The sequence below is a fragment of the Vidua chalybeata genome, chromosome 5 (genome assembly GCF_026979565.1).
Source record: "Vidua chalybeata isolate OUT-0048 chromosome 5, bVidCha1 merged haplotype, whole genome shotgun sequence".
Classification (NCBI taxonomy): domain Eukaryota; kingdom Metazoa; phylum Chordata; class Aves; order Passeriformes; family Viduidae; genus Vidua; species Vidua chalybeata.
The window spans coordinates 50,050,214-50,067,163 of record NC_071534.1 but is presented as its reverse complement, the minus strand read 5'-3'; the positions used below and the strand labels follow the sequence as shown (position 1 = coordinate 50,067,163).

The 16,950-nt window shown below is 36.6% G+C and overlaps 1 protein-coding gene across 3 annotated transcripts in view; it reads right to left on the bottom strand.

Moving 5' to 3' along the window:
- Positions 1 to 16,950, bottom strand: part of CPED1 (cadherin like and PC-esterase domain containing 1) — a 147,940-nt gene that overhangs the window by 69,939 nt on the left and 61,051 nt on the right. For all 3 annotated transcript variants that reach the window (XM_053942355.1, XM_053942356.1, XM_053942357.1), the window contains exons 8-15: positions 15,066 to 15,208; positions 13,614 to 13,686; positions 11,865 to 12,032; positions 10,752 to 10,856; positions 9,539 to 9,708; positions 3,412 to 3,479; positions 3,044 to 3,088; positions 980 to 1,166 (exon numbers count right to left, since the gene is read on the bottom strand). In XM_053942355.1, coding sequence (XP_053798330.1) covers positions 980 to 1,166; positions 3,044 to 3,088; positions 3,412 to 3,479; positions 9,539 to 9,708; positions 10,752 to 10,856; positions 11,865 to 12,032; positions 13,614 to 13,686; positions 15,066 to 15,208 — 959 coding nt within the window. The remainder of the gene's footprint in view (positions 1 to 979; positions 1,167 to 3,043; positions 3,089 to 3,411; positions 3,480 to 9,538; positions 9,709 to 10,751; positions 10,857 to 11,864; positions 12,033 to 13,613; positions 13,687 to 15,065; positions 15,209 to 16,950) is intronic.

Here is a 16,950-nt window from a genome sequence, read left to right as displayed (position 1 = left end):
TTGGGCCCTTCACTACAAGAAAGAGACTGAGTGACTGGAGAATATCCAGAGAAGGAAGGAAGCAAGGTGAAGGCACTGGAGCACAAGTCTGATAGGGAGTGGCTGAGGGAAACAGGGGTATTTATTCCAGAGAAAAGGCTGAAGGGGGACCATGTCACTCTTGGCAACTACTGGACAGGAGGTTGTAGAAGGTGGGGGTCAGTCTCTTCTCCCAAGAGAGAGGACGAAAGGAAATGGCTTTAAGTTGCACCAGGGGAAGTTTAGGTTTGATATTAGGAAGAATTTCTTCACTGAAAGGGTTGTCAAGCATTGGAACAGGTTGCCCAGGGAAGTGGCTATGTCACCATTCTGGAAGCAATTTAAAAGCCCTGTAAATGTGGCACTTAGGGACGTGGTTTAGTGGTGGGCTTGGCAATGCTGGGTTAACAGTTGGACATGATGATCTTAAGAGCCTTTTCTAATGTGACTTCTGTGATTCTATGACAATCTCTTGTACTACAACTATGACAAAAATGGATCATTCTGAGTTAGTAAACTTGAACTTATTTCTTCTTTAGAAGCCAGCTGCCCTATTTTGAGCCATGTAAACAGACCAAGCCCAGCAGGGCAGCAGATTAGGACACAGTGCAAAATTAACACCTGGATACAAAAGCTCAAATTCTCTGTCATCTACTGTGTGCAGTGTAGTGACAGTCTTTTCCTACCCAGCTTTGATGCTGTCAGTGACTGCAGAAGCTGGGTAAGATATTGGAGCTGAACACTCCATTAAGCTAGGGTTAATTATGGCTTGAGAACAACATATGACCATTGCCTTCAGGATGTTAATAATAAATACAAGTTTCTCAGTGTTGAACTCCCCCTGACTTTCCTGTGATTAATCTATTTGTGTTCTAGAGGTTTGGAAACAAAGAAAAAATGCTGGAACACTATGACATATTTCCAAAATTAAGTTTTTACACTCATATTTTGTTGCTCATACCTTGGCCCTTTCTTGTTGTCGAGATGTACATGGCATTGACAGTTAGAGGGCTCTGCTCCTATCTTCACTGTGACCATGTCAAATGGCACTTCTGCATAGTATTCTCTGATCTTTGGGTTAAACTGAGGATTCAAGTCCAGCTGTGGACTGCTGAAGATCTGTCTGATATGAGAGAGGGTATCTTTATCTGTTCCAACAAGATAGAAAAAAAAAATAAAGTGAACTGTATGAACATTTTGGAACATGCAACTTCTGGGAGATTGATACCATGTACAGTGGCAAGATGTTTAATGCCTAGTGACTTTGAGACTCATAATCCTGCTGCAAAGTTTTAATGGAGTTTGTAATGGTACTTGAGAGAAATCTGTAGGCCTTGGAGGGATTTTAAACATTCAGTGTCCAATAACTTAAGTCCTAGTCACAAAACTCAAAGCCAAGGGTAAGCCTTTGAAAATGGAAGGATTAAATCTGGGAGATCTGTCTCTAGTTAGTTAACTGGAACTTAAAGAAGAGGTAGGCCAAAATTCATAACCTGCTTAGGTACCAGGCTGTGTACAGGGTTTATGTACAAATGTAATTTCCAATAAAAATCAAAATAAGTTAGACATACTCTTACTGTTCATAAGAACAAGTCACATGGAGATATCAAGACCCATGGGGTCATTTGCAGTACAGCTGGAAAAATGTCTTATTAAAATTCCTATATCAACAAATTCCAGCTCCTTTCCTGTGTATGAAATCTCCACAGTCAAATCCTATTTGCTCAAATGTGTCCTTTATATGATAGTGTTTGCCAAATTACTTATGAAAATAATTATTTGTTGGCAACCTACTTATGACAAATATTTTAATCCAGCCTATTGGATTCAGATTTACAGTATAACACATTCAAAACTGCTTTATACATATATTCATTAGTACATGTTTTAAACTGGGTACTTCAAAAATATTACTGATAGGAAACTCTTTTATTATAATATCTGAAAAATCTTGTGGCCTAAAAGACTCAAAAATGATGCAAATATTTTTATTTCTATTTTGAAATATCTGCCCTGAGAAACAAAACAGGGCAATTTGAGAACTCTCTTGCATGGATTAAAATTTAAGGGAAAATATTCCAATGGAAGAAAAGATTTTGAGCTAGATTTGTAGGGGAATAGAGACACATTGACACACAGAAGGTATTTAAAACCCCCCCTACAGATGAGTATAAACATTTCTCCATATTCTGTATGCCTTACTTAGAAATGTTGTCTCACTACTAGCTTAAAAATGAGGAGGAATTTCAAAGTAAAATTAATTGAGGTATTTTTAAAATAAAGAGTCATGCAGTTAGAATGGTGATGCCACTCAGCCAGCTCAGGAGTTTTTCTGGTCTCTATCTGGCACAATAGTTCCTGGAGGCAGCATGAGATCAGCAATAGAGGGGACATGAGGCTCAATGGGGAGCAAAACCTTTCCACCATAGTGTAATGGCTTCACATTTAAAAACATGCCCCTCAAATAATTTGAGAATGAGGAAGGCAGCAGAAAGCATTGCTACCATCAAAAAAAAAAAAAAAAAAAAAAAAAAAAAAAAAAAAAAAATTACATCTTTACAGATCTTTAAAAATACTTTAAATATTCCTACATGCATATATTTTAGAAAAACTTCTCATCTCTTAAGCAGCTCCTTAATACTCCATTATTGAGCTGAAGACAAAGCTTTAAACAAAGCTGATTAAACTCCAGACAAGTTTAAAGTTTTTTTCCACAACAAAAAATGGATGCTGAGGTTATTGGAAAGAGGAGGGGCAAAAGTCTTTTGAAGTGTGACAAGGGATCAATGAGTTCTGGAATACTCACATTAATATGCACATACAGCAAAGTTTAATTTTAGCTTTGAGGCTTATTTAATACAATAGCCCATTTATTGAGTTTTTATAAACATTCTTGATGCTTAAAAATCCTTTTTTTCTCAGTAAAAGCCCACAAATTCTCTATTCACTTAGAGATAATGTAGAGAATCCCAAGAATTTTTTTCAAGAAATTTCCCCTCTGTGGTCTAGAAAGACCTTTACTTACCATAACTGCATTGTCTTTCTCCAGTCTTACTGGAATAATGCAATGCTGAAAGACAAACAGAAACAGCTAATAATTTTCTGTTCTCACTCTGATTACAGTCCTATTGGAGAAGCAACCACCTTTTACTTTTAAGAGACACATTGTACTTTTACTCTTTATTGTGCGAGATCTTCACTTTAGGCTTGTCAATGCTGCTGATAGACCCCACGTAGCAACTTACATAAGATAAGGAAGAAATTGGTCTTTTATATGTAGCTAAGACTTTCCAGCTGGAATACAAGGCAATGTGATCTAAATCCACATGTTTTCAGAAATAATAACAAATAGGAAAAACATACTGTATAAATTATCTTACTCTGAACCCTTACCTTCATGATTCTTCCTGAAGTCAGAAGGAACATTCTGCTTAGGAGTCATATTTTCTTGAGAAATTTGCCTGTCAATTCAATAGCAGACATATTTCTACATGAATGGAAGGAACAGAAACAATGAAATATTTTGCAAAAAAATTCTTTATGGTAGCCCAGGACACATGGTATTTTAGTATTCTCCATAGAAAAATGAACCTTCTCGATTCATATTCCAACCATTAGGAATATTACCTGAGTGAACATAACAGGAAACACACATTCCATAATACATGGCAGTACATCACATCAATAGAAAAAAAAAAATTACAAAATACAGTTGCAGTTCTGGAAAAAGGGAGAGTGGATGTAGCCAAGAAGAAAATAAACCATATCTCTTAACTGCTTCTATGATAGGGTTTTTTTGCATATACTTGAGATTAAAAGATTAAATTTAGACTTTGGTCAAAAAGAATTAAATAAAAATGAAGGCATGCCTCCAGGGGATTATCTGGGCTGACATTAGCATGAATTACTAAAATGGAACCTCTATGTGCTTTGCTTTGTTTGCAAATTCAAAACAAATCCAGTGTGTGTGTTTGTGTGTGTGTATGTATGTGTGTCTGTATATATGTAAAATCTCTGTGAAAAAAAGACAAGTAAATTGCAACAAATAATCAATATGTCAGTGGTGCCCATATTGTGAACTCTGCAGATTTTTTCTTTCAAGTAGAATTTTGGTAGCATGGTAGAAAAAAGGTAGTAGGCTTCTCTTCAACCCTCTGGCTGATAAGACCTTTTTGGAGGTCCATTAGCATTTCTTGAAACTTTCACTGGTTCTCCTCTCAGTGTTTCCTTTAGAAGTTCTCATAACGTAGCTTGTTCCTGAATACTGAAATTCAGATTTTGAAGGACACAAAGCCACTGTCTGTGCCAAGGAAGGGAGGTGGCAATATTGTTCTGTGCAATCATCCATCACTGATATTTGAACAGGAGCTTCTGAAAGCAGTATTGAGATCAATCATGGAAAAAGGTAAACTGTCCAGTGATAAAAAATGCCCAGTGATAAAACAGATTTCTGCATTAACTCAATGAGATAAGGAAAGAAGCAGCTGGCAGACCTGTGTGTGCAGGAAAATGTAGTTCTGAGCTTGCAGTGTCTAGACAACCACCCTAAATTCATGCAAATTCATTACCTACTGCAAAGGAGGCACTTAACAAACTCTTTCAGGGCTTGCTTTCCAAGTTCTAAGTAATTTTGAACCCCTCTTCCTGCTTGTCAAGGAAGTAAAAGCTAACATCTGTCAAATACTGTTGCATATAGGTAAAGCCTTATAAAATAAGGGCCTTGTTACCCTTGTAAAATCGTGGCTCAGACCTGCTACTTCAGCTAAGTAGAAGGACTATCCCAAAGTGACTCAGCTGAATTAGAAGAAAAACAAGTTATATAACCATTATGTGTTCACATCGTAGAGTATGGTTGGATATGTTTGTTATGATTTAAAACTATGTAACTGATAAAGGCCTGGCTGCTTAAAAAGGCCTGGCTTTTGCAATGAAGCAGCTCTCCTTTGCATCTGCCTGGGGATTCTTTGCTTCATACATCTAGTGCCTGAACAAAAAAAAATTTTCTCTTCCCTGTTCCTTTTTTGCTTGCCTGGTCCCAAACCCTGTTTTACAGTGAAAGCAACATGTCTTAACTCTATAAAATGACAGACTTTGGTTTAGTCAGAGAACACTTCAGGTGTGTGGCAGGAGAGCCACCACCACTCACAAAGGAACAGCATGACCTGTATGAATCTCACATCTGTAGAGACTGCAATTAACTTCAGATAGCAGTAAAAGACATATAATAATTATATCTGATTACAGCAGGGTAGCAAAATGTAATATTTGGAAATCATATTAGAGAAAAATACTCAGATTACAACATGGCCAGCAGGACTGGAGCAGTGATTGTCCCCCTGCACTTAGCACTGATGAGGTCACACCTTGAATCCTATGTTCAGTTTTGGCTTCTCACTACATGAAAGGCATTGAGGTGCTGGAGCATGTTCAGAGAAGGGTAATGAAGCTGGGGAAGGGGCTGGAGCACAAGCCTTATGAGGAGTGGCTCAGTGAGGTGAGGGTGTTAATCTGGAGAAAAAGTGGCTCAGGGAAGACCTTATCACTCTCTACAACTGCCTGAAACAAGGTTGTACCAGGTGGAGTCATTCTCCCACGTAATAAGTGATAGAATGAGAGAAACCTTTCCAATATAAATGACTCTGTGGTTCAATGATTTATCTATGCTGAAGCCTGAGCTTTTTAATCATCAGCACCATGAAGCTTTCTTTTGTCCAAGAAGCTTGCAATCAGCAGACTGAGATATGATGCAATTATGAAGCTCCTCCTAATACAGAGGGCTTTGCAGACTCCTTTCCTTCACATGCTGTTACTTAAGAAAGGACCTTCATCTGTTTGAGTGGCCCCCTATTTACTATTTACTTAGGTATCTTGGAGGTGTCAAGTACAGATGTGCTCTTTGCCTACACACTTTGCAGTGAGCTCTAATGAAACTAATGTCTGTTCGTCAGTACTCTTGGTGAGTGCATGCTTGTCAAATTTACCTTTCAGCAGATTCCAAATGTGTACATCCCAAACCATTAACTGTGAACCTGCTCTTTAGAAATCTCTCTGATTCAGCAAACAAGAAAGGCAAAGGATTGACTTAGCAATATTAATATGGCTCTGATTGTCTATGCAATCAGACATAAGCAATGAAGGACATGTATAAATAGAATATTTCACAAAATTTAAATATAAAAAGAAAAAAACTAGTCACTTTAGGTGTCTCTGATGGATATGTTATTTGTGAATGGTGCAACTTGTAATGGGTCATAAACTCAAGATTGAGACCATATTTCAATATTCAGTAGAGTTATGCATTTTCTTTCTTTAGATGTTGTTATGTAGTTCTCTCCAAAATAAGTTCTCTATCTTGTAGAGTGTTTGTTTGTCTTCAGTCACAGTTTCCATGAGGGCATTTGGGTCCTTAAATGAAATACCTTGTGGTGATCTTCAGAAGTGAAATAAAAAATTCAGATGCAAGAGTGGAATTAATTTTCTGGCATTTAAAACAGTCTCTTTCATTTCCTCCTTCCCTCTGTCTCTCACTCCTCCCATTCTAGGTCAGTGATCTTAGCCTTTTTTTCCTTTGTCATTGCCTTTTTCTGTCCCATAGTCTGAAACATGTTAATTTCTCAGATTTCTTAGGTAATTGACATGACCAAGTTAAATTCCAAGTAAGAATTTTCAGCCCAGATTCAGTCTGAGGACTGATGCTTCCAGTTGGAACTAAAATAGGGCTTGCATATGAGAAGCTAGAACCACTTTTCCAAATGCATCAGTTGATTTCAAAAAAACATTTGCAGCTTTTTGAGCTGCTTAGGCTTTTGTCTCTTGCAGATACAGAAGGGTTAGCTTTACTCACTAATCTGATTCTTCCATGCTATCTGACATAACCAAATACACTTTCCATGACACCTCATTGCCCCTATTCCAAAAGACAGCATTTATGGTATGTCCTAGTCATATCACGAGCATAAACTGCATAGAGTTGAAGAAAGTTCATAAAAAATGCCAAAAATGTTTTTCAGAGTACATGTTAAGTGTAATATCTTATACTAATACATGTGAGGTGGTCATTTTCACCTAGGCTAATTATTTCATTATAGTATGAGTTTCTAGAGATCTGTTTCTCCTGTGTAAGGAATTCAGAGAGTTCACTAATACCATTTATGGTTTCAACACTAGTCATATAGATGAAATGAGTTAAAATATGTAGACTAGAAAACATCTTTATATCCTGCCTTCATCCTATGGAGTCATGACTAGTGAACAAAGTAATTGTACAAGACCTCAGTTAGGAGTCACTACTTTTCCCACATATTTCTTGTTTGCTTGGACAGTCAGTTATGCAATCACTAAATGTGATAAACAGAAATACCAGTTTTCCACAATCAGAGAAATAAGAACTGTTAAATAAAGCAACCAAACAGCCTGGCCTTAACTGAAGAAATTCAGGAAAAGTGTTCTGATATAAAAACTCATCAAAGCTCGGGGAAAAAAAAATGATTAATCAAAGCTCAAAGAGAATGCATACCTGAGTTATTTGGGGAGTAAGTACTACTAAGCTCTTTCTTCCTTGCAATTAAGTATAATCACATGCATATCTGACACATGCATTACCCTCACATGCATGTAGCAAAAGGAGTGGAAGATTCTGATTTAGCAATGTCAAAGTATATGGTTTTTATACAGTGAATGAAGAGAACGGTGTTATTAGCTTAGCCACTGCAGAAAAATAAAGAGCAAAGAAGCAGATTGGCCTATGCCCTAAAGAAAGGTCATGGTATTTCTGCATATTTATACACATACAATAATGTTGAGCTTGAAGGAAAAAAATGAGGCCAAGGGGCTTGCTCAAAGTGAGTGAGTGGCACAGCTTAGATTAGAACAGAAAGCTGCTAAAGGCTGGTATGCTTTGATATGCAAACCTAAATATTTCTGCAAAAGGGCAAGGGCTTACATATGAATGCAAGCAGCTGCATCTTTGAGTTACTTCTCATGGAGTGATCAGAGTGATCAGCAGAACAACAATAATTTAGCACTTTCATGGAGCTGTGTATATTTAAAACACTAATAAACAGTTACCTAGTACAGTGATAAAGTATAAGCTCCCCTTTACAGTAAAGCAAAAAAACATACAGAGATTTGCTGAAAGCCATGACCAATTCAATGAGGAACAAAATTAAAATTAAGAAATCTTATTCTTAAGTATGCCTTAGATACTTACTTCAGCATTCTCCCAGCAAAATGTACATACTAATATCATTCACACATTCATCATCAGACTCAGTGGAATTATCTAACTATATCACATTATCTAATGTGCCTCTATTCCCAAGTCCTTGTTTGTAAATCATAAATGTCAGTAGATAATATGTCATACATGTATATGAAATATCATTAGCTAAGAGATAATGAAAACAGAAAACACATTTTGAAAAATTTTATACTAAACATACATAACTAAAAGTATAGTATAAGTTTACTCCTTCCTTCCTTCCTTCCTTCCTTCCTTCCTTCCTTCCTTCCTTCCTTCCTTCCTTCCTTCCTTCCTTCCTTCCTTCCTTCCTTCCTTCCTTCCTTCCTTCCTTCCTTCCTTCCTTCCTTCCTTCCTTCCTTCCTTCCTTCCTTCCCTTCCTTCCTTCCTTCCTTCCTTCCTTCCTTCCTTCCTTCCTTCCTTCCTTCCTTCCTTCCTTCCTTCCTTCCTTCCCTTCCTTCCTTCCTTCCTTCCTTCCTTCCTTCCTTCCTTCCTTCCTTCCTTCCTTCCTTCCTTCCTTCCTTCCTTCCTTCCTTCCTTCCTTCCTTCCTTCCCTTCCTTCCTTCCTTCCTTCCTTCCTTCCTTCCTTCCTTCCTTCCTTCCCTTCCTTCCTTCCTTCCTTCCTTCCTTCCTTCCTTCCTTCCTTCCTTCCCCTCTTCTTCCCTTGTTCTGTCATTCTTTTCCTCTTTCTCTCCTCATGAAAGTAAAAACTTCTTGCCAAAAGTTCAGTGGATCTAACCTTGTCATTACAGCATTCTTTTCATCTTTTCATAAGGAGTTTAAATTATGTTCTTGGAATATTATGCTCTCTAACCTGTCTTTTGTTGGACAGAAAATTTGGAGCCAATCAAAATTACTAATTCTCTTGGAAAAATCTTCACCTGAAATTTTATATTTTCTTTACAGTTTTGCTTTTAATTGGTGCATAAATTAAGACAGTCTTAACCCTGGGAAATGCTCCTAATTTAGAGTTTACATTTTTTCAGAAAAAAATGTACCTGATTAATCTTTCTTAAAAAAAAATATGATAGTTCCAATTAATTTTCAATCCAGAGTCCTCCAAATTAGATAAAGAAACAAAACCTGTTCTATTTACAAACTTAGCTACACTTCTGAAGGCAGAATGGCTGACAGGGCTCCATATGGAATGATAGACCTTCATCTCAAGGGTTGCAAGTTCACCTACATCTACTGAAGAATTAAGTTTTATGATGCTCACTGGAAATATTGCAATTATGTAACTTGAGAAACTACCTTCAAAATATAAAATAGTTATCTTACCACTCTGAAAGATTTGTATGTGCCTCTTTATTCATGAACTGGAACTGTTGAAGGACACTAGAAAGCAACCAATGCACAGTCAGGACTGAACTAAGCCGCCTCATTGGGTCTACCATTCGATAAAGGTCACGCAGCAACATTTGGATCTTGGGTGTAGAAGAAGGGAAAAGCTGAGAAGAGAGACACTGATTTGAGACAACACAGTATGATATTTGTAGAGTGCAAAGATGTAAAAAATGATCAGAAGACAATATATACAGCATAGGGCTGGTTATATATTAATGTTCTTTCCCACGTACTTAGGAAAGGACTGTCATGCCCAGCCTTGCAAATCAGGATTACCAGTACTGACATGGAAGTTGATCTCCTCTGCCTCTGAACTGGCCATGAGGTTAGCTCAGTTGGTCAGAGAATGAAGCTAATAATGCCAAAGTTACAGGTTCAATCCCTGTATTGGCCATTCACTTAAGAGTTGGACTTGATGATCCTTCTGGACCCCTTCCAACACAGATGATTCTATGAATTCCGGATCCATTAGACTCAATGCTTCTTCAGAAAGTGTCATCCGTCTCCAACCCTAATACTCATCCAGGAAGTCTCATAGGAATTTTGATATCATGCACACTTTCTGAACAACAGATTCAATTGCAGATTGTTTCTTTTCTGAATACTCACCATTTCCCTCATTAACAGTGCCTATTCACAGACACTGATTGTTATTCCTCCATCTGTGCTCTTCTCTAAAAATGAACTCAAAGCATGAAGAAGGGAACATATTCCACCTGCTTTTTTTTTTTTTTTTTGCCACTTTTTCATCTATATCTACTCTCTGATCATGATCTCAGTATTGTACTTTCTCTAGTCCATCCACTCACTGTTGCTTTTGCTTCATTGTCATTCTATTTTCTTACCACCTCATTAGTCATTTACACGGTTCTCCTTCTTTTCCTTTCCTTCTATTTCCTGGTCTCCATTTCTGCTTTAGCTGTCCTGTTCAGTGGAAGTTTAGTTCAAATACTCTGTTGTATTTCTTTATCTATTGTAAATTAAATTCAAATGATCCACCAAAGTAAAATCAGTGTTACCTCTATAGTATTCTTTCTCTGCCCATCCAGCCTAATTACAGAGACAGCAGAGAATGGTACAGAAGGAGAAATGTTATGAGATTTACATAAAATATATATCCAGTAAAACAAAACCCTATTTATTTTACCAGCTCAAATTGTCCAAGACTCTTCAGCTCCTTTATGAAAGTAGTCATTGAATTTATCTCTTCCAAGGAGAAACATTGCTCATCTTCTCTGTTGTATGTTCCATCCTGTGAAGGAAAGGGCAGCATTGTCTGGTGAAATCACACGGATAGCAATGTGCTTTCATTAGAGCCCAATCCCTTCACTGATCACAGGAACAAGTTACAGCAGCTCTCAACTAGCCCTAACCTCAGCCAGCCAGCTCCTAGATACTCATCCCATTTTTCAGTCTAGAACAAAGCTGACTGTGCCCTAGCTTTGTCTAGAAAAGAACCCACAGAAACCATTCTCTGGAACACAAGCTGCATAATCATATCACTGCATGTCTGGATATCTGCAGCTTTCTACTTTATTCTGACATAAATTTAGAACCCAAGACCCTGTTTTAGCCACATTTGTCCAAGGGGCAGAAGTTGCCTGGATAATTTAGTCCCTGTAAGTCTTTCAAGCAGGAGACTCCTCAGAAATGCATTCTTAAAAGTTCCCAGAATGAGAGAAATACTACTGAAAGAGATGTCCACTTGTCAGAAATTATTTTCACTAGTGAAGTAAATATTATGCAGATTTTATAAATGGAAAAAAAAAAAAAAAGTGGAATACTGGAACTGGATCTTGCATTGAGAATTAGACACAAAGTTGTAAGAAACATAATCTCATTCTGATGCTCATGGATCTCCATGCAATTCTGGATGAAATCGTGAAAACACAAGTATACTAAAAGTATATTTAAAAAGTATATTAATAAAAGTATATTGTAAAAGTAATTAAAAGTATATTATAAAAGTATATTTAAAAAAGACAAATTTTTAAAAGAGTGGGAAAATTTATTTTTAAAGCTTTAAATATATGTTTAAATCATGGTATTTTTGAAAATTACATAATTTGAGAGTAGAATTTTTATAAAAGAAAATTCAATTGTTCAATATAATAATAGTTTTACTCCTCAGAATACAATAAAAGATGTTTCTGATTAAATAAATCCCTCATTCTATAAGTTGGCACCAACAATTTCAGAAGCACACAATTTAAAATTAAATATTTTCAAATAATAATACAAAAAAGTTGGAATTAACTACCTTGCTCACAGATGACTCATATATTTTTTGCAAAGCTTCTATGAAACTAGATGTTGAGGATTCATTAGATAAGAGAAATTTAAATGTATCTTCAAAAATAAGTTCTTTGGAAATTTGGTCCTGAGTAGTTGATTCATCCTCAACTTGGAAGTCAAAGTTTTCATGCACCTGTTGCAAAAAAAATTATAAAAAATTATAGTTTAAATAAAAAGTCCAGTCTTCTCATAGCAAAAAATACTAAACTGGAACTTTGAAAAAAGGTAATAACAACACAAACTGACAGGATTATAGGACAACAAATGCTGCACTGTCACAACTCCGTACCGCAATGTTTGCTGCCCTCCAGAGGACAGAATGTATTGCAGATACATGTGAAAAGATTTTTTTACCGTATTTGATTTGAAATGATTAAAAATTGATTAAAATATAAAATATCAGATTATATGTTAATATAACTCCTTAAAAACTCATGTACTAAGGATTACTACAAAACATCTGTTACTACAGATGAAAGTATAAGTTTTACAATATATAAACACAATTAACAGATTTGTGGTTATGAAATATGACTAAAACATTAATAAACACGAATGTAACATCAATATGAATAGCTTGAGTGCATACTATAAATTCCATGTTATAATATTCAAAGTTAATGTTGCATTAATTATCAACAGCAATTTTCTAGAGACACTTGGTTTTTCCAGAAAAAAATACTAAATCCTACTGATTTACTGTAAATTTATGGATAATGGATAATAGTTGAAACTTCTATACAGGAAGGTAAATGTTATGTTTTATGTTTATTTTTTAAACTCTTCTGGCATAATTTTTACAGCCTGGTATACAATTATTGAATTGTTAAGACATACCACATTTCTTATACTACTAAATAAGTCTTCTCAAACTAATTAAAAGTATTGTCTCCATGGACTTTTTAAATGCTGCAAACTTCCTTTCATATGTGCATTTTTCCTATGTGTTTAAAGGATTTTTTCTGAAGAATGCAGATATTGACTGCACTGTTATTACCAGACACTTGAACAGATTTTAACTAATTTTTGTTAATATTTGTATATCTTAAATATAAAGAAACATTTTGCATACCTAGGCATATGCATATTCATGTGTATACAGGAGGTAATGAGAACAGTTGGAAAGCAGTACAATAATTGTTTCAGGACAGGTTGTTCTGAGGCAGGAGTGGTACAAAAACAGGTTGTTGTGAGGCAGGAGTGGTACAAAATCTGGCACAGGTCTCATTTCCCTGGTTTTAAGGGCCTTGTGGATCATCCAGGAAGAAGACAGCACAGTGGAGGTCAAAGCAAGTAATTAAATGAAGAAGTACAATCCAATTTATGGAGAACTTTAATTTGTATTAAAAGCCAATTGAGGTTTTTAACTTCCTCCATTCATCTTTGTTCTGTCACATTTAAAACCTAACTCCACTTTCATGCAGTGCTTCCTATGGATTTTGTTTCACTGATATCCATTTGGGGTAACAGTTAATTTTTTAATGTAAACTGAAAAGTTTGCACATTTTGATGGTCTGGTGACTTTCATCACAGGAATTCTGACTCTTATAAACTGATTTCTTCTACAGGAACTCTCCACAATCAGCCCAAATTAATATTAAAGTGTTGGTACATTTCTTAGACATTTGAGGGTACCTATCAAAGAGGCTTTTCTGCCGTGTTTGTCTTGGTGTAATTTTTTGGAGTGAAGCAATAATTTGTGCAATTTTCTCACCTTAAGGACTACTGGGTGTATGGACATGTTGAATCCAATGTCAAAGGTTAGCATTTGAAAACATTGGCTGCATCTGAAATACAACATAAAAGAAATCCCTTTCAGTGAGGTTAGGTACTGTTGTGAAATACAGAATCATAGAATAATTTAAGTTGGGAAAGACCTTTAAGATCATTGCTTCCAATCATAAACCTAGTACTGCCAAGCCCATAACTGAACCATGTCCCTATACACAGTAAAATTCAATACAAACACAGGTCCAAAGAACACATGCAGGAAAACATATTCACATAGGTCAAAAAGCAACATGTGATACAGACTAAATAAGTTTCTAAGAAGAGCCAGCAGCATTAAACATGGAAGGAGTCAGATTGTGACGTGATGAAAATAGTGCTATATAAAAGTGTTTTTAATGACTGACAGAGAGGGAGGTGAATTATGCTGAAGGAAGAAACGTCTCTTGAGGAGAGTGAATGAGGTCCTGCAAAAGCTTTGAAGACATTTTGAAGGGAAGAGATGGTGAAACACTCAAGGCTCAGTTGAGCCAAAGAGCTCTGCAGCAGCTATGGGGATGTTTGGAGGCATGGGCCAGGAATTATAAGCAAGTCTTGTGTTATACAAACAAGAGAGTCCATTTCATTGGTAAAAAAAAGAGATTTTGGACCACTGTCAAAATAGCTTCATCCTCATGACACTCCTCCCCTCCTTGCTACCCTCTCCACTCACAATGTAAGCTTTATTCCCAACTTGTGTGAGTCAAATAATGAGCTTTACATTACTGCTACTAAAACACCTGGTTCTCAAAATAGCTTAAACACATAAATTTAATAAATAGCAACTTATTTAGTACTTATCATAAAAATGTTGGAGATGGGACATAACATACATAGAATAAACAATAATTTTATTTAGTAAAAATATTACATAATTGAGGTTGATTTATATGTAAGAATTATAACACTAAGAGTAGTGATTACACACAGAAATGCAACTTTTGGTGCCTAGGTACATTTCATAGCATACACTTTATAAAGTGTTTTACAGTGTCTCTTGTTCAGATTGCTTGCCAGAGCCAGCTCTACACAATCTGAGCTAATCCAGCATTAAATATTTGACATATGACAGAATGCTCACAGAAAGGAAATACAGATTTATGTATGTTAGGACTAGCCCAATTGTGAGTGATTTCTGTTCATTTGTGCTGCCTGAAACACTTCATTAGGACAGCATCTGTTCCTAAGTATTCATCATAACCTTTTAACAAACTACAAACACTGTGGATGGATATTGAATAGTTGTAGTCCTTAAATGCAGTATGTCCTTACTTTATAAAGAAGTATGAAATGGATGGGATTTTTTTATTTTAAGATTTGTGTATCTTCTGCAATTTTTATTCTGTTCTAAGCAGCTATCTTGACACTAGCATTACAATGACTACTGCAAGTCACTTACTGATTGAAAGAATTTGGTCCTGAGGCAGATGATTTGCTGAAGACCTCAGTTATAAGTAGAAGTTTGTTTATAGCCTCCTTCATGTTGTTGAAGGCTTGTTGGGGAGAACTGTTCCTGAAGAATATCTCAAAAAACCTTTGCAGCTGTGAAAGAATACATATATTTTTGAACATTTAGAGTAAATCAGTGCTTAAAATCATAAATTAAAAGACTGATAGAAATAAAAATTGCCTCGGAATATCATCTTCAATTCTTATTCATTTGTACAATAAAGTGCAATGAAAAGCTCCACACAGCATACCAATAGAGAATGACTTTTTATTTACAAATAAGTATATCAGAAACAATATCTGTATTAATGGTTTTAAAAATATTGCTCAGACCCTTAGCTTGCTTTGATAAAACTGTCACTGGTTTTAGGCAAAATATTCCAAAAAATGCTTGTATCTTCATCAGTGGGTAATAGCACACTCAAAGTAAAAGCCTTCTCTTTTCCTAACATACTGTGCCAAGGGCTATCCCATTGAACCTCGACTACAAATCCCTACCCACAGTCAACAAGCTTTAAACAGAGTATAGAAGAAAGATGCTGAAAAATGATCAGCCACACAGCCTGTGTTTTGACTGAACTCTGCATATTCTGTGTCTTTCAGACTCATGAATCCTCCCAATGGCATATTTACTGGCCTGCACAGTACTGTCCTCAGGTGCTTTCATCACTCCTGCAAATTCACCCTTATCATCACTTCAGAAGGAGATTCAGGGAAAAAACTGGAGCAGCACAGAGACACAGTGAAGAGTGGGACATAGGCAGGTTTTGTAGTATCAGAGTCCTTGGTGCTAAGAAAGGGGCTGCCTTTGAATGTTTTTCCATTAGAGTTATCATACAGTACAGAACCCAATTTAGATTGGAACTATGTAAGACTATTAGATAATAAAGTAGCACTATACTACCAAAGAGACACTTTCACGTAGCAAAAAATACTATCTTCAGAAATAAGGCAGGTAAAGTATATGCAGAACACATACTAACATTAAGAAAGGAAAAATTTCTGATTATTTCTGAGAATTTCTCTATGACATTTATTTAGAAATGTCAGTGTATATTTTCTATTATCACCCACTAATACATGCCCCAGTGGGGTAACATGATAGAAGCATGTAGGCTTCTGTAGACAACCCTCCTGAGGATTGATACGCTTGGCACTTCTCTATCTGCCTTGGACTGCTACAGCCATGAACAAGTATCCACAGCACACGGGTTACCCAAGCCTGGGCCTTGGTAAAAGTCCACAACAAAGTTTCATGTGATATTTTGGCTCCAAGGCATGATCACAGAACCACAGGGAGCTCTGGAGGTCATCTGGACCAGCCCCCCTGCTTAAGCAGAGTCATCTACAAAGTCGGTTGCACAGAATTGTGTCCAGAAAGCTTTTGAATACCTCCAAGGATAAAGACTTCCACAACTTCTCTGGGCAACCTGTGACAGTGTTTGGTCACCCTCAAAGTAAAAGTGTTTCCTGATGCTCAGAAGGAACATGCCATGTTTCAGTTTGTGCCTATGGCCTCCTGTTCTGTCACTTGGCACCACTGAAAGGGACTTTGTTTTCTTTACAGCCCCCCTTCAGCTATTCATACGTCATACTTTGATGACATCCCTCTGGCCCCTGAGAAGCTTCTCCAGGCTAAACAGTCCCAATTCTTTCAGCATTTCCTCATATAAGGAATGCTGCAGACTCTTAATCACATTATGGCCCCGCCCCCCACCCCAGACTTCCTCCACATCCCTCTTGTACTGGAGAGTGCAGAACTGGACACAGTAGGCAGACTGCTGGCTGATGGTCAGCTAGGTGTCCTAGACCCTTTTCTGCAAAGCCGTTTTCCA